Source organism: Ylistrum balloti, unplaced genomic scaffold (assembly GCF_031769215.1).
Source record: "Ylistrum balloti isolate Yb309-2 unplaced genomic scaffold, AGI_CSIRO_Ybal_v1 Utg370184, whole genome shotgun sequence".
Lineage (NCBI taxonomy): Eukaryota > Metazoa > Mollusca > Bivalvia > Pectinida > Pectinidae > Ylistrum > Ylistrum balloti.
In genome coordinates this window covers 268266-294869 of record NW_026782168.1, presented here as the reverse complement: position 1 = coordinate 294869, position 26604 = coordinate 268266, and the positions used below count along the sequence as shown (strand labels likewise).

Here is a 26604-nt window from a genome sequence, read left to right as displayed (position 1 = left end):
AACTACCAGCAGGTTCGGCGAGTATCGCATGGACTTTCAGCTCATCACAAACAGGTAGGTAGAACTGTTACAGTTCATATTAAGTGATATTTTTTAATTGTTTGGTGTGGTTCTGTAATAATGGTATAGTCTTCATTTCTATGTAGTTATAACTACGATTTTGTGACCCCATTTTTCAACCTCGTATCTCCTACATTATCCCGTATGGCGTGCTCCTTGTTTTGATTGCGGTCAGCTCTGCTATTCAGTTGTTTCCTGAGCATTCTGGCCTCTTAAGGGAGTATATTACGTTTACATTTATATTCAAAGTTAGGAAACTTCGAGTTTGTGTGTAGAAATAATCTGTTTCCAGCGAACACACATAGTCATACCAACTTGCCATACACTCGTTACCCCGATCACATACCTCGTCATGTGTACACTACAGGTACCTGTACATTGCAGTCTTATTGTTAAACATCGTCTAAACTTGGACTGAAGGACGCGTAAACAACGAAATATGGTATGTCTAGTGTGACAATATTTTTCCTCTAAGATTCAATATCTGTGCCATTGATGTAGAAGGTTTTTTTTATATATATCTAAAATTGTTTATTTTTATATATTTTATTTATAAAAATTGTTCATTCAAAATTAGACGCTTATTTTCATCATGTATTCATAAACATATTGCTCGGATGATACAAAAATAGATCCACGTTCAGTATTTTATTTAGACTCAATATCTCGTGATATCATTGTTTCGTGTTTTCAGATTCCTGTTTTTTAAATTGTTATTTATATTGCAAATTATGAAATTAATTGCCTGATGTCTGTATGTATACTTTATAAGAAATCTCCCTGAGTATATCCGGATTTTTGTGATGTGTATATGAAATAAATTACATTACAAATATCTGATGTGCTGTATGCTTAATATAATTTGCATCAAGAGTTGTCAGATTTGTGCGGGAAAAGAAAGCATTACAGAATGTTTGTCGTCGCTGTAATTAATAGTCGGATAAGAAAATTTTTTCAACCATATATGTGAAATGTTTCCATTTCTAAAGAATTGCTACCATGGTAACCATTTGGCGATGACGAAAAACTGGGAAAACAGTTTCAACACACACCAACTCGAATTCATAACACCATCACATCGACATGCTGTACTATGTGTTATTTGTTGACGTGTTTCAATATACGTTGTCTCCTAATGAGTGCCATCACTTGTTGGTCAATTATTTAGGGTGTAAAATGATAATTTGCAGCAGAAAGTAAAATGGAAAGTTTGTCATCATCAATAGCTGCTTTAAATATGTATGATTATTTGAAAATAAAAATACATCGATATCTTTTCATGAGATTTTAATCCACATACATTTCCATATGTAAACGTAAAATACGTTATAAATATTCAAATGTTTTCGAAAGGTGTTTCGCCTTGATAAATATATGGCGTGGTTTATACATTTCTGGACATCGTGACGAGTGGTTGAAAGCAATAGTCTGGTCTTGACATACAGATAATTGTACCTATCAGGAGTAGATCTAAAAAATTCAAACTTTTTTGCTTTTTTCTTCTCAGAGTTTCATATAAATTAAAACATTTCAAAGATTTTGACGTATATTAAAAGGATATTTACAAAGATATATTTCTCTCTAATATAATATAATGAGATTAATGATGGTATAGAGTTGTTTATCTAGCGGCAGACGTGGTTAAAAGTCTCTTTGTAATGAAAAGATTTAGCAATTAACATTCTAGTAAGTTATTATGTTTTATATCAATTTGTGAAAACTCTTCGCCTTTAAAATTCGCCTCAATACACTGTTCGTATTAAAGTATCCATGAAGTCGGTTGTGCACATTGGTCGACACACTATGAGGGCAGGTTTGTTTGCATAACGATCTAGTTTTAGCTGTACGCTAATCGACAAATGGCAAAGCACATTGAAGTCACTGCAGATGTAATCTGTAACATGATACAGTAAGTATGTTTTGAAAGCTTTCGTATAACATTTCCCTATGTTATCAGCAAATGCTTCATCATCTTTGTAAATATAGGTATATCCTGCTCGTAAGTTTTAAATCGGGTGTTGGTGTAGATTGTGTCTTGATGGTGTTTGCTTTGTAATGATTGTAAGTCAAGATTGTTTGTGTTAACGATGTTGACATTGTAACGATTGTCAGTTTTGATTTGTTTGTGTTAACGATGTTGACTTTGTAACGTTTGTTAGTTTAGATTTGTTTGTGTTAACGATGTTGACATTGTAACGAATGTTAGTTTAGATTTGTTTGTGTTGACGATGTTGACATTGTAACGAATGTTAGTTTAGATTTGTTTGTGTTGACGATGTTGACATTATAACGATTGTAAGTTCAGATTTGTTTGTGTTAACGATGTTGACATTGTAACGAATGTTAGTGTAGAGGTGTTTGTGTTGACGATGTTGACATTATAACGATTGTTAGTTTAGATTTGTTGTGTTGACGATGTTGACAATGTAACGATTGTAAGTTCAGATTTGTTTGTGTTGACGATGTTGACATTATAACGATTTTTAGTTTAGATTTGTTTGTGTTAAAGATGTTGACATTGTAACGATTGTTGGTTTAAAGTTGTATGTGTTGACGATGTTGACATTGTAACGAATGTTAGTTTAGAGGTGTTTGTGTTGACGATGTTGACAATGTAACGAATGTCAGTTTAGAGGTGTTTGTATGTACGATGTTGACAATGTAACGAATGTTAGTTTAGATTTGTTTGTGTTGGCGATGTTGACAATGTAACGATTGTTAGTTTAGAGTTGTTTGTATTTACGATGTTGACATGAAACGAATGTTAGTTTAGAGGTGTTTGTGTTGACGATGTTGACAATGTAACGATTGTCAGTTTAGATTTGTTTTTGTTGACGATGTTGACATTGTAACGTTTGTTAGTTTAGATTTGTTTGTGTTGACGATTGTTGACAATTTTTGTAACGATTGTTAGTTTGAGTTGTTTGTATTTGTGTTTACGATGTTGACATTGTAACGATTGTCAGTTTAGATTTGTTTGTGTTGACGATGTTGACATTGTAACGATTTTTAGTTTAGATTTGTTTGCGTTTACAATGTTGACATTGTAACGAATGTCAGTTTAGATTTGTTTGTGTTGACGATGTTGACATTGTAACGATTGTTAGTTTAGATTTGTTTGTGTTGACGATGTTGACATAAAGATTGTTTGTTTAGATTTTTTGTTTGTGTTGACATTATAACGATTTTTAGTTTAGATTTGTGTTTACAATGTTGACATGCAATTTTAGATTTGTTTGTGTTGACGATGTTGACATTGTAACGATTGTCAGTTTAGATTTGTTTGTGTTGACGATGTTGACATTGTAACGATTGCTAGTTTAGATTTGTTTGTGTTGACATTATAAAGATTGTTTGTTCTGATTTTTGTTTGTGTTGACGATATTGACTTTGTAACGTTTGCAATTTTAGATTTGTTTGTGTTTACGATGTTGACATTGTAACGATTGTCAGTTTAGATTTGTTTGTGTTGACGATGTTGACATTGTAACGATTGTTAGTTTAGATTTGTTTGTGTTGACGATGTTGACATTGTAACGATTGTTAGTTTAGATTTGTTTGTGTTGACGATGTTGACATTGTAACGATTTTTAGTTTAGATTTGTTTGTGTTTACGATGTTGACATTGTTACGATTTTTAGTTTAGATTTGTTTATGATAACGATGCATATCAAACTACAACAATATCATACTCTATTATACCAAGTTGGTGATGTAACGATGCTGTTCATTGGTTGATAGTCATTATTTCTGAACGATACAACATGCGCGTGCAGGGATTGTTTTCTAGCAAAAAAAACAAGTTCGTAAATCAACCATAACACGACTCTTTAACCCGTAAATAAAAAAGATTGTTTTGTGATGGTGTAGATTATGAAACCACATTTTGTTGCATTCTCACGGGAGTAATTATTTTTCATTTTTACATTCTCTGCCGCGCTTTATTTCCATCGTTCCAATTTATTATGTAAAATCATAATACACGCCATGGATACAGTCGTACTTGAGGATGCTCCGTAGCCAAAGGGGTAAATCTCGTTAATAATTTGCCGATAAGGAGGTAATTATCGATACATATAGTATAGAAGTGATCAGGAGACCATCCTAGATTTAGTGTGAATTCGTGGATACGAAAATATACGCGAAATAACAGATAAAATGACTAAAGGCAAAACCGGAAGTGAAAGAAGTAGCAAGAAGTCGCCTTCTAAACTGGGATCCAACTCGAAAGAGTCCTTCAACGACGCATTGATGGAGGAACAGTATAACTGCAAGACATGCTCGAAGGAAGCAAAGAAGTACATGAAGTGTAATCTATGCCAGGACCTTTTCTGCATCAGATGTCTGGATTTTGATTCAAAGAAATATGACATCCTATCAAAATCATATACAAAGTGGTTTTGTCCACCATGTAGAATGACAGTCAAAAAGAATATTCTCACGGACAGAAAAATAGAAGAGAGGTATAGACAAATCACGCAAGAATTTGAAGATAGAATTGCGGAACTTGAAAGAGAGGTAAAAGGGTTAATCGCTAAACTGGAAATGAACTTGAAATGTGAGAAATCTGCACCAAGCAAAGACGAAATAGTTGCTGAAATTAAAGAGCGGGTAGAGAGGGAAAACAACATAATTCTATTTGGAGTTCAGGAACAGTCCCATCACGAAGGCAAGAAACGTATGGAAGAAGATGCTAAAGTTGTAGGAAATGTATAAGAAGTCTGTGGAGTGTCAAACAAAGATAGGCCTAGAAAAATTATACGATTGGGAAAGAGACAGAATCCAGTGACATAACCAATAACAGCCGGCCTATTCTAGTTCGTTTTGAGTCGCAAAAACCAAAGAAAGGAATCTTTAAAAATATCAGAAAAAAAAGAAATCATAGTCAACTTTCCTCAATAGGAATAAGAAACGACTTAACACAATGTGAAAGAGAAGCAGAGAAGGCATTATACGAGGAAGCGAAGCAGAAAGAAAACAATGAAACGGATGACTATGTATACCGTGTCCGTGGACCACCTTGGAGTAGAAAAATTGTGCGCCTTCCCAGAAACAATATAATGCCATTTCAACTTGAAAATAGTGAATTTTTTTATGCTTTTTAGCTTTTAATTGGCTATATATATGTAATAACTGAGAATCTTACAATTTTTATAGGAAACATCTCCTGACCATCATATAATTTTAGATATGGATATTGAGGCATTTGTTTTGCCTGCGTCCACTTATTACTTATTATTACTATATGTAACAAAACCAGGACTGAAAATATAGGTTAAGTTGTCTGTGAATGGTGAAGTAATTATGTACTCGAATCGTTAACACAATAACGGTTAATTTTCTCCCTTATACCAACTAAAGGTGATTTTGTCGTCTCAGGATGTTAATATATATTTATAATATATGATAAAGGGATCGACAGTGTAAGTTTAAAGTCTATTTAAATTATCGTTGTTATTAAGTACAGATAATTTGTATAAGAGACACACACAATTACATAGCGCCCTTCAATGTCAGTTAGGGACAGTAGGGTCAAGTAATGAACTAAACTAATCTGGATTATATTCTCAATGTCAATTAAATACAGTAATGTCAATTAGATACAGTAGAGTCAAAAAATGAACTAAACCGTAATATGTACTGATATTCTCAGTGTCAATTAAATAGAGCATGTCAGTTAGGTACTGTAAAACATCTGAAAATTTTTAAATTTCGTTAATCACAGTTTAAAAAAAAACTGTTATCTTTGTTACTCATTGACTATCAGTAAATTATCATCAAAATTTCATTCCCTCTTAATTACAGATTATTTGTAAAATCTGTTTTCTAGTTATAACTAATTACAGATTATTTGTAAAATCTGTTTTCTAGTTATAACTAATTACAGATTATTTGTAAAATCTGTTTTCTAGTTATAACTAATTACAGATTATTTGTAAAATCTGTTTTCTAGTTATAACTAATTACAGATTATTTGTAAAATCTGTTTTCTAGTTATAACTAATTACAGATTATTTGTAAAATCTGTTTTCTAGTTATAACTAATTAAAGATAATCGTTGAAATTTGTTTAAATATCTATTACGTAGAATTGCAGGTTATTACAAAAACTTCTTAAACTTTATCTGTTAATTACAGATTATTTGTAAAATCTGTTTTCTAGTTATAACTAATTACAGATTATTTGTAAAATCTGTTTTCTAGTTATAACTAATTAAAGATAATCGTTGAAATTTGTTTAAATATCTATTACGTAGAATTGCAGGTTATTACAAAAACTTCTTAAACTTTATCTGTTAATTACAGATTATTTGTAAAATCTGTTTTCTAGTTATAACTAATTAAAGATAATCGTTGAAATTTGTTTAAATATCTATTACGTAGAATTGCAGGTTATTACAAAAACTTCTTAAACTTTATCTGTTAATTACAGATTATTTGTAAAATCTGTTTTCTAGTTATAACTAATTAAAGATAATCGTTGAAATTTGTTTAAATATCTATTACGTAGAATTGCAGGTTATTACAAAAACTTCTTAAACTTTATCTGTTAATTACAGATTATTTGTAAAATCTGTTTTCTAGTTATAACTAATTACAGATTATTTGTAAAATCTGTTTTCTAGTTATAACTAATTACAGATTATTTGTAAAATCTGTTTTCTAGTTATAACTAATTACAGATTATTTGTAAAATTTGTAAAAAAAACCAAACTATTATTCCTCGTTAAATACAGATTATTAGTTAATTCTGCTAAAAAAATCATACTGATGACAAATTATTAGAAAAAATAAAGTTCTATTTCCAGTTCATTAAAGACTATTTGTAAAATATGTTAAAATTTTGTTTCGTATGAATTTCAATATTTTACAAGTGAAATCTTAAAAAAGAATGCTTTCCTGTCAATAACAGATTATAAATGAAATCTGTTACTGTTTCATTTTATGTTAATAACAGACTATTTATGGAAATTAATTATTGTTTATTTCCTGTTAATTACAGACAAAATGTACTTACAGTTACCCTCACAAAAGGCCTCCCGTATCTCTTTCTTAAGTTAGGGGACAATTTATAATCCAATATAATCGCTAATTTTTCGAAAACATTACTCTTGTCCTGTTTTATTATTATTGTTGTTATTTTTTTGCTTTGATTTAAACATATTTATCCGTGTCAGTGGTAAATCATATTGAAAAACTAATTTAGCTACCACAACAATCTGATCCTAAGATCCTATACCATGCTAAAGTTATCTACGTGTTGATCTGAGGATATCACTGTCTTGAAGTTTCCTTGGCGTGTTGTGTATTGTGAACTGCGTAATACTGACACAGCCTCAGCTAACACTATGACGTCTACAAGCTTTAATACATGATTTACCGTGTATGCTTGACCTCATTAAGTCTACTTTGGTTACATAAACACACCCCGACAGTTTGGAAATTTTCATATCGTGTACGATGAAGTATATAAAATAAAAACGTATCATAAATTTTGCTTGACTCACTTTCTGTAAATATGGAGGTAAGTGATGTCACTCTTCCTGACTGGTTATTTAACAAGCACCACTTGTAATGATGATGATAACATATACTGTAGATAGAGTGTACAGTAGATAGTACAATACACTGTTTACAGATACTGTAAGTTGGGTGTACAATACACTGTTGACAGATACTGTAAGTTGGGTGTACAATACACTGTTGACAGATACTGTAAGTTGGGTGTACAATACACTGTGGACAGATACTATTAGTTGGGTGTACAATACACTGTTGACAGATACTGTAAGTTGGGTGTACAATACACTGTTGACAGATACTGTAAGTTGGGTGTACAATACACTGTGGACAGATACTATTAGTTGGGTGTACAATACACTGTTGACAGATACTGTAAGTTGGGTGTACAATACACTGTTGACAGATACTGTAAGTTGGGTGTACAATACACTGTAGACAGATACTATTAGTTGGGTGTACAATACACTGTTGACAGATACTGTAAGTTGGGTGTACAATACACTGTGGACAGATACTGTAAGTGGTGTGTACAATACACTGTTTACAGATACTGTAAGTTGTGTGTACAATACACTGTTGACAGATACTGTAAGTTGGGTGTACAATACACTATTGACAGATACTGTAAGTTGGGTGTACAATACACTGTTGACAGATACTGTAAGTTGTGTGTACAATACACTGTTGACAGATACTGTAAGTTGGTGTACAATGCACTGTTGACAGATACTGTAAGTGGGGTGTACGATACACTGTTGACAGATACTGTAAGTGGGGTGTACAATACACTGTTGAAAGATACTGTAAGTGGGGTGTACAATACACTATTGACAGATACTGTAAGTTGGGTGTACAATTTACTGTGGACAGATACTATTAGGTGGGTGTACAATACACTGTTGACAGATACTGTAAGTTGGGTGTACAATACACTGTTGACAGATACTGTAAGTTGGGTGTACAATACACTGTTGAAAGATACTGTAAGTGGGGTGTACAATACACTGTTTACAGATACTGTAAGTTGTGTGTACAATACACTGTTGACAGATACTGTAAGTGGGGTGTACAATACACTGTTGAAAGATACTGTAAGTTGGGTGTACAATACACTATTGACAGATACTGTAAGTTGGGTGTACAATTTACTGTGGACAGATACTATTAGGTGGGTGTACAATACACTGTTGACAGATACTGTAAGTTGGGTGTACAATACACTGTTGAAAGATACTGTAAGTGGGGTGCACAATACACTGTTGACAGATACTGTAAGTTGGGTGTACAATTTACTGTGGACAGATACTATTAGGTGGGTGTACAATACACTGTTGACAGATACTGTAAGTTGGGTGTACAATACACTGTTGACAGATACTGTAATTTGGGTGTACAATACACTGTTGACAGATACTGTAAGTGGGGTGTACAATACACTGTTGACAGATACTGTAAGTTGGATGTACAATACACTGTGGACAGATACTATTAGTTGGGTGTACAATACACTGTTGACAGATACTGTAAGTTGTGTGTACAATACACTGTTGACAGATACTGTAAGTTGTGTGTACAATACACTGTTGACAGATACTGTAAGTTGGTGTACAATGCACTGTTGACAGATACTGTAAGTGGGGTGTACGATACACTGTTGACAGATACTGTAAGTGGGGTGTACAATACATTGTTGACAGATACTGTAAGTTGTGTGTACAATACACTGTTGAAAGATACTGTAAGTGGGGTGTACAATACACTATTGACAGATACTGTAAGTTGGGTGTACAATTTACTGTGGACAGATACTATTAGGTGGGTGTACTATACACTGTGGACAGATACTGTAAGTTGGGTGTACAATACACTGTTGACAGATACTGTAAGTTGGGTATACAATACACTGTTGAAAGATACTGTAAGTGGGGTGTACAATACACTGTTGACAGATACTGTAAGTTGGGTGTACAATTTACTGTGGACAGATACTATTAGGTGGGTGTACAATACACTGTTAACAGATACTGTAAGTTGGGTGTACAATACACTGTTGACAGATACTGTAAGCTGGGTGTACAATACACTGTTGACAGATGCTGTAAGGTGGGTGTACAATACACTGTTGACAGATACTTTAAGTTGCTGTAATGTTTTATCTATGAGCTAGAATTGTGTATAAATTATTGTACCTCAGCATCCGATATGTTGCTATTTTATCTATTGAGTGTATGTAATTTTCCTATCTTTTTGGTTTAGAGAACACTGGAAGAAGTGTTCCTCATGTTACAGAACCAATGTTTCCGAAATATCGTATATTTTTCGATGTAGCCATTTCAAAATATTCTAAATTTTACACAACTTGTTTGGTGTATAGCCAACTACTGTTGTAGACTTTTAGAACCGGAACGTAAGTTAACGTTTTCATGAATTCTGTCCTGCATGACCTGAAATTGGAGAGATACTTTACACATATAACAACAGATTGATTTCAAAAGTACTTGATTTTTCCAAGGTCTATTACACAGGTTTTTTAGTTACGAATAGTAAACTCGGTGTGCAGTGGGCTATGATATAGTGATGTGGAAAAAGAGGTTAACAACTATAATATCTAGAATGTATTTCCCCCATAATAGAGCATCAGCTGTGGGCAATTTCTCCTTAATTGTGATTGTTATTTATGTCTTTATTCTCTCCGACGGTAAAGTTAAAATCAGTCTACTTTACAAAGATCCCGGTGTGACGTTGAAAATTGACCCATAGAAAACGGAACCGGGGTCAATTATCAACGTTACACCGGCTCATCGAATCTGCATCATGGTGATAGTTAAAATAAAGTTTGTGTTGGAAGGTCAGCAGTAATGTATCAAATGATTCTGTTCAATTGTGTGTCTTGTATATATATAGAATACATCGCTCACCACTTTTCTCTTTCTTCACCTCGCCAACATGCAGTTTATAGTTTAAGACACTGGCCATGCATTTTATTTATCCTGCAACATTGATTGAAAATCAGAATACTAAAACTTAAACAGTTTTGTTCTTCAATCTGTGTTTACCTGACATTGACGTTACGCTGAATTTTGCCTGATGACGGATGCCAAAATAATTGCTCCGCGCGGAAACAAACTTCTTCGGATATAACAGCGATTTTATGTATTTCATTAATCAACTTGTTTAGTACAACATGTAAATTTGCTTATTTCAACAACTATTTGTACTTATAAACGTAATAATTAATATTTAAGTAAATTCATGGAGTAATTTTGCCGAATTATCGCACGTGCTAAAATACAGCTGCTTTCCGTCACTGCTGAAAACAGCAAAAATACATTTGGCCTGACGGTGCCAGTGGCAGGATAAAATCTTGTTTTTGTCATTCACATCCTAGGTAAAAAGTAAATGAAACATTTATCATGAAACAGTTTATCTAGACTTGACATTTTAGTTGTGTACAGAGCGTCAGTCCAAACAAACATCAGAGGTCCTGTGACGAAATTCTTACTCGAACGATCCCTTTTCTACCACACTAAAACTAAGTGGAATCAATCGAACAGTCAGTGTGAATTAAACCATTATTCAAAGTTAATTGAATTTCTACAGAAGCAAGACCAGCAATCCTACAGTACATTTTTGTTCAATATGTGAAACGCATTACACATCATAAAATTATCACTTGACATCGTCTAGACGCACAATAAACTAAAACTCTCAACGTCATCCTCTAACACTGGTTCAGCGAGTGTCACAAGAATACATTCATCTTGTTTTTTTTGCCGAATTACGCGTGTACCATTTATACACATAAGCCGTGGTTATTCTAGAAACAGGTGAACGCCAACGCCATTGGGTGTACAGTTTTGTAGTATATAAGTAAATATTTCACTAGTCGGTGGCCACACAAATGTCCCGAGGTAAGACAGTCAGACATTTACTAAAATATATATACTGAAATGTTAGCACCATTGAGTCTGCAGTCGGGTTACAAATGTTACGTATTATTCAACAAAAAATAAGTGTTTGTTATCATAAAATATCATACATTTTCTAATTATCATATCGTACAATTTCTACAAATGTTGGTTTAATTACCAAATTTCACATTACTATATATTATACAATGTTCAATGTTCTAGTTTAACAGTGAAAATACATAATATAATGTATTACTTATTACAATGTCATATAACAATACATACATGGGTATGTGCGTATTATAACTACAGGTTTCATGTAATTTTCGTTTGTTCAGTTTGATTTCGGTGGATTTAATATACCAACATGCTGGTTTAAAAGCCAATTCACATACAATGTTATATAATTACCATGTATATTCATTACACTGTATTATTGTGTCCCTCTGGTAACAAATACGATATGATCCGTGTGTATTGTTATCTGATATACACGATGTACGTAAATGATACTAAGAGATAAAACGGTGTATATGTATAGGTATATCGGAATGTATTTTTTAAAAAGACCCTAGGTCATTCTTGTTGTAACAAAAACTTATTTACATCTAACTCCGATGTCTTTTGCAACTTAAATGTCGTAATGGCTTCCGTGTGTATACGTGCAGCCAAACACTATTTAGCAGCACTCTCCATACGTCAAATCAAAAGGACGATACACAAATATGTTTATTCTGTTTTCAGGGTGACTCCTCTAAGGCAATATGTAATCCATCAACATGAGTGGCGGGTCGACCGGAAGTGATTCGGGGACGTCGAGAGAGGTCAAACTTCTTTCAACAATAGGTAAACTTTCATTCTATACAACACACAGACACACATGAATTTACGAAACACTTACAATATAACTATTCGGATCGTGGGGTTAGAATGGGATGCCACGTTTCTGTGAATACAAGGCAAGATAGATCGCCATATTTTTTTTATTGGGGGGCAGTGAGTTTGTTGTTTGTTTGTTTGTTATAGAGGTCAAACACTTACTCCAGATCTACCAACGTCAATAGATATAAAACATTGGTTGTTACAGGGGTCAAAGACTTACTCCAGATCACTCCACGTCAATAGATATAAAACATTGGTTGTTACAGGGGTCAAACACTTACTCCAGATCACTCCACGTCAATAGATATAAAACATTGGTTGTTACAGGGGTCAAACACTTACTCCAGATCACTCCACGTCAATAGATATAAAACATTGGTTGTTACAGGGGCCAAACACTTACTCCAGATCACTCCATGTCAATAGATATAAAACATTGGTTGTTACAGGGGTCAAAGACTTACTCCAGATCTACCAACGTCAATAGATATAAAACATTGGTTGTTACAGGGGTCAAAGACTTACCCCAGATCGGTCAACGTCAATAGATATAAAACATTGGTTGTTACAGGGGTCAAAGACTTACTCCAGATCACTCCACGTCAATAGATATAAAACATTGGTTGTTACAGGGGTCAAAGACTTACTCCAGATCACTCCACGTCAATAGATATAAAACATTGGTTGTTACAGGGGTCAAAGACTTACTCCAGATCGGTCAACGTCAATAGATATAAAACATTGGTTGTTACAGGGGCCAAAGACTTGCTCCAGGTCGGGCACATATCAAAGAGCGGATGGCTAAGGCGGAAGACACAACGGGGAACACAACGACTGTCGATTGGTGCCATATCATGTACGTCCTCTTTCCATTGTGTGATTCATTCGTTTGGCATAGGAAGCGCTGGAGGGGGGTGCAGTCGGGGAGAGGAGACTGTCACCCCCTCAATTCCTGACAACTTCCTACGCCACTCTGCCATTTTCACTGTTGTGATTTCACTAGTATCATTGAATAAATTTATAAATAAACCATTTCAAGTTAATGGCAGTTTCATTTTGTGAACAGTGTCAGTGATATAAAGATACATCACAACTGTGTAATTATTACTACCTTCATTTGTTCCAGGGAGGACATTCTTCTGTTGTATATCGGAAGGATGTATGTACCACTTTGATTCCACTACATCAAAGAATCCTAAGACAGCTTTTGCACTTACAGGATATAACAGGTACAAGTTACAGGATATAACAGGTACAAGTCACTGGGTATAACAGGTACAAGTCACATGATATAACAGGTACAAGCCACATGATATAACAGGTACAAGTCACTGGGTATAACAGGTACAAGCCACAAGATATAACAGGTACAAGTCACATGATATAACAGGTACAAGTCACATGGTATAACAGGTACAAGTCACATGATATAACAGGTACAAGTCATATGATATAACAGGTACAAGTCACAGGATATAACAGGTACAAGTCACTGGGTATAACAGGTACAAGTCACAGGATATAACAGGTACAAGTCACTGGGTATAACAGGTACAAGTCACATGATATAACAGGTACAAGTCACATAATATCACATGTACAAGTTACGGCATTTAACTTTTACAAGTCACATAATATAACAGGTACAAGTCATAGGATATAACAGGTACAAGTCACTGGGTATACCAGGTACAAGTCACATGATATAACAGGTACAAGTCACATGATATAACAGGTACAAGTCATATGATATAACAGGTACAAGTCACATGATAGAAGTGATACTAAACAACAAAAAATCTATCGAAAGCTTTACCAAAAAAACGGGTTCACAATTCAAGCAAAGTTTTTTTTCACGGGGACCATTGAAATGTACAAGTGTAATAAGACCAGGCGTACAAGTACAGGTACAAGTCACATGATATAACAGGTACAAGTCACTGGTTATAACAGGTACAAGTCACATAATATCACATGTACAAGCCACGGCTTTTGACTGGTGCAAGTCACAGGATATAACAGGTACAAGTCACTGGGTATAACAGGTACAAGTCACATGATAAAACAGGTACAAGTCACTGGGTATAACAGGTACAACTTCCAGATATAACAGATACAAGTCACAGGTTATATCAGGTAAAGTCACAGGATATACCAGGTACAAGTCACATGATAGAAGTGATACTAAACAACAAAAAATCTATCGGGTTCACAATTCAAGCAAAGTTTTTTTTCACGGGGACCATTGAAATGTACAAGTGTAATAAGACCAGGCGTTCCGAGAACATAAGAGTCTTCTGCTTCATTGACTACACCCGCCATGTAAATCTTTGTTAGTCCAAGTTATGCAAAAGATTGCTAAATGGCCTGCACTTCTGCAAACTCCGGGTTGCATTAATTTCCAACAGTCGATATCATAACTAGACCACTGATATCCAATTGACTGTGATATTTCAACACCATAGGTTGGAAGAGTGTAACGATACTATCTGGAAATGCAAAATCCACAATAAGGAAATTGAAATCATCACGTATATCAGAGAACTGATTGGAAATATGTCCCTGTTAGTTCCATTGTACGGAAAGAAAAAGTTTAAGCGGTTGATGTAGATTAATCTGTCGCACCCTTAAAGTCTGTGCGACATGAAGCTGGACGTATTTGATGCTCGTTAGTTTGCCTGCTGGTTCCGTTGTTGTGTATCTTGTTCTCATTTGAGAACGTAACATTACTTAGTATGATTGACAAAGGTTTACACGGCGGGTAATGAAGCAGAAGACGCTTACTCTTCCTGAACACTTATTCGCCTTTTCCATGAATCACCGTATATTTTTTTTCTTTTCTTCGTTCTTTTGTCTTGGTGTTATGGAATTTGAATTATGAGTATGTTGCCATGTTATTTTTTTTCTTTTTCTTTTTTCATTTTAAACCTGGAGGGTATATCCTATGGTCAGTTATTTTTGTTGTTATCTAGGACAAGATGTCATCAATTTACACGCATCTACAAGTGAAAATAAAGGATTTTTTATTGTCTGTTGCGATGTGAAATTACGGCATGCTTTAAAATTATTACATCATTACGAAATACAACAGATGGAAACGCAGGCATTGCTACTTTCCTTCATTTCACAGTAGGATCAGTCGTATTTCAGCCTCTACAAACCGGCTTTAAATCTAACAGATTTTAAAAATAAATATATAATTGAATTTGTGTATGACACTAATGTTTTAGAGTATCCCGGGTGGAGAATCAACAGCGACCACACTGTTTTGAGATCCAGCCTCCACTAGGAAATAATAGCATGAAAACGTATATGTTCTCCTGCGAGAAAGAGGCCGACATGCTGGTGAGTGATTAGAACAGGTGTATTTACCACATAATGGTTTGTATAGCCAAAACGTCGCACTTCGTATGGTATTGTCTTCACAAATACACACCATGGACAAAAATGATTTTATGTCCTTAAATAAAGAGTCAAATTTTACAAACTGCATATTTTAAAAATATTGTATATGTGTGAGTTATTTTCTGTTACAGGACTGGATGAGGAGTATATACCATGCTCTGCTTGTAGCCAATCACCAAGAAGCTCCCAAGTATGTAAATTATCAGTTATAGCGTATTGGTGAGGTCAATTTATTTTTTAATGAACCCGAAAACAAGCATCGACCGAGAACGTAATAATAAAAAGTCCATAATTGATTTGCAAACATACGATAAGTATAAATTTTGGACATATCATTTTTGTTAAAGTATAGTTACATCACCATTGTCATGACTTCGATAAATCCGTCATGAAAGTTTTTGTTTCTAATGAAGCACTTATGATTTTTCTTCTTCTTTTTCATGTAAAAGACGAAAGATTGTTGAAAAGTTGGCGAAAATGCACAGCTTATTTATTCAAAAATGCATTAGTAAATGATCTATTGTTAATCAGATGTGTCTAATTGATGCTTATTTAAAACTGACCAATCATATCGTTCGATAAACAAATACTGTACGTTTTCTGATTTATGTTGTTAGCAAAACCGTACTGACGAAGTCGGGGTACCCAGAAGTGGAAAAATCTGTCTTGACGGAGGTTCCGAACAGCGGATACTGTAACTTGGAAGAGTTAAAGGAAACGAAAACTAAGCAGCCGAAGAAACCTGCGGTTGATCGCTACAATCCATGGGGACGTAAGTATCCAATAATTATTGTCTTCGTTCCTGGAATGTGTCGGCGATTGATTATTTCACGAATTCATTTTATATCTGCCGCTAAATCGAATTAACTCGTCATTATAACTTTTAGAGCGAATTACAAATATTTATTTTTAATGGTTCTCAATCTTTACACTTTGGCTTAAAAATCATTCTTAATTTTCAGCAATGTTCAGTAAATCAGCTTCAAAAGAAATGTCTGATGGTCAAAAGAGCAGGGTACGTATTTATCAGAACAATTGTTTGTATAATACATCGTCATCATTTTTCTTGTATTATCCAGACATCTCTGTTATAATTCTGAAACAATACTACATATTTAGAATTATAATTCACATTGACATCCTAAGAATATTCCAGAGACCTTCGTTCAGTAATGATACAGTTCACGATTCTTTCTAATTTCGATGCTTCAATTCAGTTGATAAGAGATATAAACATTTCCTCAGACGTCCCTCAGGTATCGAATCAGCATCACTTTGAAATATTTTTGCAGATCACATTTAGATATTGATTCAGTAGATTGTTTGTTTAGGAACAGAAGAAGAAACCAGCAGAACAAAGTGAGGATCCAATATACGTTAACGAGGTAGGTTAATAAAACTTTCGTCATCAGAGTTCATGTATATCACAATGGCAGATTTTTTGTTTGTATCATCGAGGTTACCGGTAGTTTATCGCAACCTTTTTGTCTTGTTTTCTTACAAAATATTTGACAGTTTGTCATTTTTCCTTTAAAGTAATCTTCACTTTTCTTTCTAGCTCAAGTTTCCCCTATTTTTTCATTATTCTATTGAAGTCCTTCAGCCCTTTTCGTTTTTAAATTCCGTTTTTGGTAAATTTAAATCTTTTTTTGATACCAGTTAAAGTAATCTAACACGATTTCTTAAACATGAAATGAGAATAAAACATGCAGACAATGAAAAGGAATCTAGAAATATGTGGTTAAACTCCTATCAGTCTGGTTTCTGTAACAGTTTGGATAACAAAGACAAATCAATTCAAGAACAATAAAAATCGAACAAATACCAACTTTTTAATAATTCAATAGGATATTTGAAAACAGAAAAAGAAACATATCAATATCTTCCGATACACAGTAAAACCTAAACCTATGTACATATATATAACTACCAAGTAACCATTACATAACGAATTTATAACATTAGAAACTTCGTTCTTGATGTTGATGCATACTGCTGCACGAGAAGGGAACAAACACACAAAAAACTCGATTCTAGTGTTCATCTGCGAATTTTCTCAGTAGAGCACTAGTTTGGTGCACAACACAGAGAGAACGATTTTTCAGATTAAGTATGTAGGTACATGTACCTATAAATAGTCATTGTTAGCTTCCAGAATAAGTAGTCACTGTTAAGATAGTAATACAATGTTGATTAAATTACATTTTTTGAATATTGCTTACTCACATTTGTTAGTTATTTGGATATGGAACACATGTCAAACGTTTTGAATGAAAAGTAAAAATTTGTACATTGTTGAATGTCTTTCAATTTTGGGCAAGTGATGCATAGCTGTCACCAAACAGTAAAATTTCTACAGACCGGATCTTGGATTGGTCTGAAACATATTTGTACAATTTACACATAGTTCGTATAAAATAATAGAAAATGATATCTGATTCTTTTTTTTAAATGTAACTTGGGATTTTTAGCATGCATCATTTTTTATGTCTTCAAGGAAATTATTCGATATAGTGACAGAAGCAGATAAGAAAGATCTTAGGTATAGGTTCATGCTATAGATAAGAAAAATCTTTGTTATCAGTTCATTCTACAGATGAGAAAGATCGTTGGTTTTCTACAGCGTACAGGTCTTAAAGTATATGTGTGGTCTCTGATGCTATGTTGTTGGATATACAAAAGTTGCTTAGATGAGGTGGCGTAACATTGTGTACTATTTTGTGAACTTGTATTATTTTACTGTTTTCGCGAATAAGAAAGTGTTTCCCACTACTAGTAAGTTTGCTGTCTCCTGTAGAGGTTCTATCATACGTGTTTGTAGGCTTGTCAATTTGTCACCGTCTCCATAAACTAATATCGTTCAAAGTAGAATACACGTGTTGTAACGTTTGACGCTCCGAGTTAATCCAGTCTTACAGAGAATTTTTAAACAAGCTATTCAGTATGACAAGCCACACAACGTCACTCGAGACAAAATGTATATGTTAAATTGATGCATAATACATTTCATGATAATGTCATGTTGGAGATTTATTACCATGCTTGAAAACACATCATTTATTTTATTAAGGATGAACGAAGAATGTATGTGAATGAAAATATTAATGCGGAAGGGAAGGAGGTAGAGGACGCTGAGGAGGAGATAGACGAGGAAGAGCAGGAGATAGAGGAGGAGGAGGAGGTGTGATTTACATTTCTATCTAGATTAGATACATTGTATGAATCAACCATAACTGTGAAACATATTTGTGAGAAAAGTAATTAGGAAAATACCTGAACGGCTATACCCATAGTGTTGTTATGTTTAATAATCTAGTGTGTACCAACATGGTTATACCCATAGTGTTGTTATGTTTTATAATCTAGTGTGTACCAACATGGTTATACCCATAGTGTTGTTATGTTTTATAATCCAGTGTGTACCAACATGGTTATACCCATAGTGTTATGTTTTATAATCCAGTGTGTACCAACATGGTTACACTCATGGTAACGTTATTGTTTATAATCTAGTGTGTACGAACATGGTTATACCCATGGTAACGTTACTTTTTTATAATCTAGTGTGTACCAACATGGTTATACCCATAGCAACGTTATTTTTTTTAGGAATCTAAAACCAAAATAGATATATCCATAGTAACCTAATTGTCCCTTAATTTTAAATTAAATATGCATTCCCATTGTAACAAGATGCCTTTATAGTTTAAAGAATATTTTCACTTCTTTACCACAGTAAAGTAAACGTTCCCTTATTTGAGGTGTACTTCAATAGTTACACTCCCTTATATTTGTAGGACTACCTGTTCGAGAGTTCAGATGGCAATGCAGCTCGAGCGTAAGTACAATGGTAGCATTTGGTTTTGTACTTCACTATAATAAAAGAAGTTAAAATCGCATGTTTCCTTCTTTCAATGGCATTCTAAAGACGCACTATTTCATAATTAGCAAACTATCAATGACACGATCCTAAAAATTGTGGACAATGTAAGATTCTTCTGTTGGCAATTACGTAAAAAGTTTTTTCTGGTGTTCAAATTTCACGGTTTATACCGGAAGCTTGAAACAATGTCATTTCCACAGAAATCATGAAAAGGACTATATTTTTTACTGTACAAGTAAAATAAACATCAAGAATATACCAACATGACAAGATAAACATAATCTTAACTCAAATTCCATATAACTAAGTCAAAATATGAAAGGTTTACACGGAGATCCCTGAAAAAGTACAAGGAGAATAAAACATAGTGTTTCGCGAGTGTGAGCGTCCTCTGCTTCATAGATGACACCCGCAATGTAAACCTTGGTCAATCCAAGTAAGTAATGTCACATCTCAATTGAGAGCAAGGTGTACAACAACGGAACCAATAAGCAAACTAACGACCATCAAACACATCCAGCTTCATAGTGAATTTTTCGTTATTTTATTGCGAAAAACTGCGCGTCAAAAATTGTACAAAATACACACAAGTGAATAGTACCATTTAATACTTTTAGAGTTAGATGAAGTAGAGTAAAACAATGAACCAAACAGCATCATACAGCTGCTCTATCCTTATAGAAATCGTCAGTGATGCTAACGACCTAATTGTTATACTTAGAAGGCGACTGAGGAACATCCTAAGTGATCTAAAGAAATGTGAAAATCTCGATAAGGACTTGCACAAGCCTCATACTTCGGTAAATTTTGTAAATTAAATATATCTGATAACTTTAGAACATGTCAAGTGCATGTAAATATTGTGAACTGTGCCACTCTTTGAATGAGTTGGAAACATGGCATGCAGGTTATGACAAAGCTCGGGGACTTGAAGTCTGCCAGCAGTGTCTACCACCTGCAATCTCGAAAATTGTACAAAAGACACACAAGCGAATAGCACCAATATCAAGCCATTGGGAATCTTAATAGTACATGACATTTAACTTTACAGACTTTTAAAAGACAAAGTGATACAGACGTTCCTGGTCCGTGACTCAAGGGAACAAGGCCGGAAGGTAAGTCATGTGACCTGTCTAACTCGTAAAACTTAAACCATGTTGTGTTAAAAAAAAGTCAAGTTGAATTCAAAACGAAAGTTTTTTTCAAATAGAGATGACATTTATATTCACAGTTCCTTTGTTTGAATTTTATCCAGATTTTGGTGGTCAAAAGAAAGAGTGAATATAAGCAACATATCATCAGTATTCATGTAAGTATATTATATATATATATTATATATATATATATATATGTATATATAGAAAAACAAAATATTAACATGGCAAGTAAAATCGTATGAAATCGCTAACGTTTTTGATTTTCTATATATACGATACACAAAGCTTTCAGTTTTTTTAATTACATGTATATGTATATAACATCGAGTTAAATAACTTTTTTGTCATCTTAATATTATGCAAAAATTACACCTCAGCTTGGTATTATGGGGTTTCTGTGTGTTAAGATGGAAATTATCCAAGATAAGTAAAACTCCGATAAGTCGAATTCCGCTGGACCATATCAATAGTTCGAGGAATACGGGGTGTTCGAGTAATCGGGGTTGGTTATAGATCGTCGGGTACCCCATATCCGTATCTATGAATGACATTCAATACACAATTCTTTGATCAAAAGGATTTATTACTATTACTAAGTTAGGGTTGACTTATAACTTCAATTTGTCTTAACAAAATTAATTGAGATAAATGTATAAAAATGGTAACACGGCACCAGCGTATGTTCTTCAGAAAGCATGTCATTTAAAATGATGGTTTCTTAAGCATGGAATATGTAGAAAATATATGTGTGTATCAAAGTCATTGTCATCTTCATTCAGTTATTATCAATAGTCATGTTTTTTTGTTTTTTGATTTTTTTCATCAGGGTGACATTTTCTCCATAGAGGCGGCAGCACAATTCAAAAGTCTTCACGAACTCATTGAATATTACAAACAAAATGAATTATGCGGTTCTTGCATTGGGAAAGGCTATAAATTCTATGAACAATAGTCCTTAGGGGAAATGGAGCACAGTTACTACGTCAACGACGGCTGTTTGGATTCTGAGAGAGTGAAGTGATATTTACTCGAAGACGACAACGATTTCGATCACAAAGGGGGGTGACATTGGACGTTTACCTGACTCACATTTATAATCCATAGGTACTCCAAATGTGTCCTTAATTCTGTGCTCAACATTTATTTAAAAAATGGGCGCGTCTATCCCCATGTAAACTTCTGTGTGTAAACGTCATTTCTCGAAGTCGACTTAACCCGGTTGCCGTTCATGAAATGCATAATCGTTTGTATTATAACATTTCCCTTTCTTGTGATAATTGACAGGGAGAATGCTGATTATTTTATACAATATTTTGTTATTGATATTTTACAGTAGTAAGTATATATGATGTTTTAATATTATAAATCCTATTTACATACATGCACATTCCTATTACCTATGTTTCGTACTAAAGGTGAATCCAAATGAGGGATTACTGTTGTATTTGTATCGTTATAAAACTATGAATGTAATATTGGTATATTGATACTTTAAATTGTTTAAACATTGTAAATATTTGATAAGATCTATAATTTTAGAAGTCAAGTTAAAGCGCTTTGTGGGGGGGGGGGGTAAATTTTCATATAGAGAAGTCTTTCTGGTATTTTGTCCAGTACAAATTAGAGAGGTTTATATTTTATCTATTTACACTTCCGGAGTGTAAATGTACATTTGGCCTCATCAATAAAATTGATGTTTACACTTCGGTAAACTTCGGTCTGGCTCGTAGGAAGCCGGACTGCTGTACACTTGCGACAGCAGAAATTAGTGTGAATTCGCAGTTGCATTTGTTATAGTTTTTGCACTTTTTAAACAAAATATTATGTACGAACAAAATGGGTACAAAGGTCGTTTTGGTCTATGTATTGTATTTTATAGAACGTTTTCTAAGTAGAATACAAACGTCGCTATGGTATACGTATTGTATTTTATAGAACATCCTCTGCGTATAATACAAACGTCGCTATGATCTATGTATTTATTTCATGTAATGCAGCAAAATTGTGTAATTTATACACTGTATAACTATTTCATAAAGCACAAGATGCTTGCAAAATAAGCAAAGAAAACATTTAATCGTGTTATGTCGACGTAGGCAATAAAATAGGGTGTCCTATTATACAAATATCTGTATCCGACATCGATATTTTTGCTACATATTTCTTTAATCATGTATGTATCAAACTGAATAATTTATATATAAAAACATCAAACGCAAGTCTGTAACATGGATTTCCAGGCAGGAAATAAAACATTGATAATACTTGTTGTGATTTATACTTTATGTTTCGGTTTCTGGGGTCGTTTTAGTAGTTGTTGCGAAGAGTCTATATTTCAGTTTTAAAGTGGATCCGTTGGTACACGAAGAGGCAAGCAAGCGGCTTTGTCTCTCTCAAATATCAAGCAAAACCGGTTAACGTTTTGGTGAGAAATCAGCTGATTGTTCAAGAAATATAATTACAGAAATAGAGGATACATAAAACAACATAAGTTCTCGTGAGAAAAACGGGAAACAGCGAAAGTATTCAGACACAAAACAAAGGCATAAATGGATATTCTTCTGGAATAGGCTACCGGCCAACATATTATTTCTGACGTAAAGTCAGGGATGGACTAATTAAAGGACAAGAAGTCCAAGGGGGCAGCACATTATTTCTGACACAAAATCAGGGAATGACTAATTACAGGACAAGAGGTCTAAGGGGGAGGGGGGCAGCACATCATTTCTGACACAAAATCAGGGATGGAATAATGACATGACAAGAAGTCCAGGGGGCAGCACATTATTCTGACACAAAGTCAGGGATGGGTTAATTACAAGACAAGAAGTCCAGGGGGAGAGGTCAGCACATTATTTCTGACACAAAGTCAGGGATGGGCTAATTACAAGACAAGAAGTCCAGGGGGAGGGGGCAGCACATTATTTCTGACACAAAATCAGGGATGGAATAATAACATGACAAGAAGTCCAGGGGGCAGCACATTATTCTGACACAAAGTCAGGGATGGGCTAATTACAAGACAAGAAGTCCAGGGGGAGAGGTCAGCACATTATTTCTGACACAAAATCAGGGATGGACTAATTACAGGACAAGAAGTCCAGGGGGAGGGGGCAGCACATTATTTCTGACACAAAATCAGGGATGGAATAATAACATGACAAGAAGTCCAGGGGGCAGCACATTATTCTGACACAAAGTCAGGGATGGGCTAATTACAAGACAAGAAGTCCAGGGGGCAACACATTATTTCTGACACAAAATCAGGGATGGACTAATTACAGGACAAGAAGTCCAGGGGGCAGCACATTATTTCTGACACAAAATCAGGGATGGAGTAATTACAGGACAAGTCCAGGGGGCAGCACATTATTTCTGATACAAAATCGGGGATTGTGTTATAACACATAATTCATTCCCTATGGCTATTCGTCTTGGCATTCCCATCATCTTTTTATTTACTTCAAACACTCCATCCATTAATAATGATCGTTAAACAATCTACTCCTTGCCATTTTGATATAATTTAAACTCCTTTTATACCAACAAAAAACTAGTTCGTCAGATCTCTATTGAAAATCCGTGCAACAAATCCAGTTGTGCAATATGTCGCCAACACACATATCGTAAGGTACGCTTTAATTTCGTCCTTAGAAAAAAAATGTCAATGAAAAATGTGGAAAATTATGTAAGGCGATCTTTTCACAAACATTTCAGGGCTATAAGAGATTTTAGGGTAGATACGTGTCGCTGTGTCAACAGTTCACCGACTTTTTAAAAACCACACTCTTAAAAGGTATAGTCACATATTTATCCAGGCCACCCTATAAAATCGAACCCCGGTCGGCGAGGTGAAAGGCGAGTGCGTTACCACTGCGCCACCCGGCCACCCTATAAATTCGGGTGGCGCAGTGGTAACGCACTCGCCTTTCACCTCGCCGACCGGGGTTCGATTCCCGGAACGGACGTGAAAAGGTAAGGGGTCACCTGCCCGATCACGTGGGTTTTCCCCGGGTACTCCGGTTTCCTCCCACAATAAGACCCCTCGCGCGCTTACATCCGGGCCAACAAGAGTGATTAGTATAAGTTGACATAACTTGTTTCGCAATTGTTGTAAAATAAATAAAGTTTACTACTATATTTATAGAATGTTAATATGACTGTGTTCTGCATCACATGTAGACTGTAGACAAACGTTTGATACAGAGTTTGATATATCTTTCAAAATAAACATATTTCAAATAACACAGTTTCTACGTATAGTTCGATTTAAGTGAAATCGCTCACGCAGAGAGAAAACTGGAAAAGTGCCAAAATCCGAGCTGATGACACCCTTTGCTTAGAAAGGTGATGTTTTGAAATGGTGTTGTCTAAAATCGTTCTGTTAAGTCGACAATCATTGCGAGCAGGTGTCCATATCACGTAATAGGCAATTTGCCACTGTGATCATGATGATCATATCTAACTGTCTGTTCACTACAACTTCCAAACATTCTTTTTTCGGGATGCGTGGTGGTGTAATAGTAAGGCAGTTGTAGGATTTCACGGCTAGGCGATTTGGTGCCGTACTAATCGATCGTAAATTCGAGGCCTGGAGAGGCAACGATTCAAAGATCTTCCTTCGTCAGTAGTGTTACAATATTCAGTAAAATTTGAAGACTAAGTAGATTTATATAAACGTGTTCTTCAAGTTGTATAACAGATATACATGAGCACTGTGGATTGTAGAAATTAAATCACAACAAGAGAAAGATGGATGATATGCAAGTGAGACCACAACAGCTCAGTTGTGGAATTTTAAATCTTAAAACAATTATTCATTTATTCTAATTGGTAACACTGTTCACAATGGGAATGAGGACATAGAAGATCTACACGTAGATCTCCAGCTTTTGCATATAACACTACCAAACAACTTATGTAGCAATGAGAATCCAGATATGTGCACAAGTTTGTTGGAGTTGTCTCCCTTGTAAGACGCTTAAGATGAATCCGTCACAATGCTACGTCAATAAACGTCTAGTAGGTTCATATAAGAAGGATACTAAAATAGTTTAGTCGTGTATTTTGTTGGATTTTTACTTGAAGCAAGACCAAGTAAATTTATTTTCGACTTGGGGCAATATAACATAACACTCGGATCTATCTGTTACTGTGGGGTTTGATTTTACAAACTAGTATACTTTATTTCCCCCCCCAAAAAAAATTTCAAATCCAGAAATCGAGCCCCTGTGCATTAAACAATAAATATATGTAACACCATTCAATTTAAACTTTACAATGTAGGCTGTCATGTTAGCTTATGCCGTGCTGCGGCGTCCAACTATTTATGTTAAATATTTCTTGTCCAAAATGTTAAATCGTCCAACTATTTATTTTAAATATTTCTTGTCCAAAATGTTAAATAGTCATCATAGTTGACTTATAGCTACCCTTGATGAAGCCTGACAAAGTTTGGAGTAGAAAAACTTGATCCACATGCACAATTAGAGGTAAAGATTGTTAGATCGCTCAAATGAATTTTTACATGAACCAAAAGGGATCAGAATCATGATATTTGCCTTATAGGCTACAAATATGATGTTTGTGAAATGGAAAGACATTGTCCCATGTTTAAGGTCGTGAGGTTAAAATTTGTCAAAACGTTAAAATGTCTTTTTTTTCTTGATAATAGAAATATCTGGAGTCGTGGTATTCAGCTTATAGGACCTTGGGGGAAAACCACGGGAAGTTTGCAAAAAGGAATGACCTTGACACATATTCAAGATCACGCTGTCAAATTT

At 34.5% G+C, this 26604-nt stretch overlaps 1 protein-coding gene across 3 annotated transcripts; it reads left to right on the top strand.

The window, feature by feature from the left end:
* Nucleotides 1-22368, top strand: LOC132551192 (uncharacterized). 3 transcript variants are annotated; one of them, XM_060215302.1, is made up of 14 exons: nucleotides 1-54; nucleotides 12239-12340; nucleotides 13131-13232; nucleotides 13503-13605; nucleotides 15607-15721; nucleotides 15913-15971; nucleotides 16399-16553; nucleotides 16744-16796; nucleotides 17113-17166; nucleotides 18852-18962; nucleotides 19579-19619; nucleotides 20716-20779; nucleotides 20920-20973; nucleotides 21648-22368. In XM_060215302.1, the coding sequence occupies exons 2-14, from the start codon at nucleotides 12274-12276 to the stop codon at nucleotides 21771-21773; spliced, it is 1104 nt and encodes a 367-aa protein (XP_060071285.1). In that variant the 5' UTR covers nucleotides 1-54; nucleotides 12239-12273; the 3' UTR covers nucleotides 21774-22368. The 3 variants fall into 3 exon arrangements, with proteins under 3 accessions (XP_060071285.1, XP_060071284.1, XP_060071283.1); XM_060215301.1 differs by lacking the exon at nucleotides 1-54 and adding an exon at nucleotides 419-502; XM_060215300.1 differs by lacking the exon at nucleotides 1-54 and adding an exon at nucleotides 1910-1969.
* Nucleotides 22369-26604: the final 4236 nt, after the last annotated feature.

Coding starts and splice junctions, on each gene's coding strand:
- LOC132551192 (XM_060215302.1), top strand. CDS start 12,274: ATGAGTGGCGGGTCGACCGGAAGTGATTCGGGGACGTCGAGAGAGGTC. Junction 12,341..13,130: donor CAAACTTCTTTCAACAATAG/GTAAACTTTCAT, acceptor TGGTTGTTACAG/GGGCCAAAGACTTGCTCCAG. Junction 17,167..18,851: donor ATCCAATATACGTTAACGAG/GTAGGTTAATAA, acceptor TATTTTATTAAG/GATGAACGAAGAATGTATGT.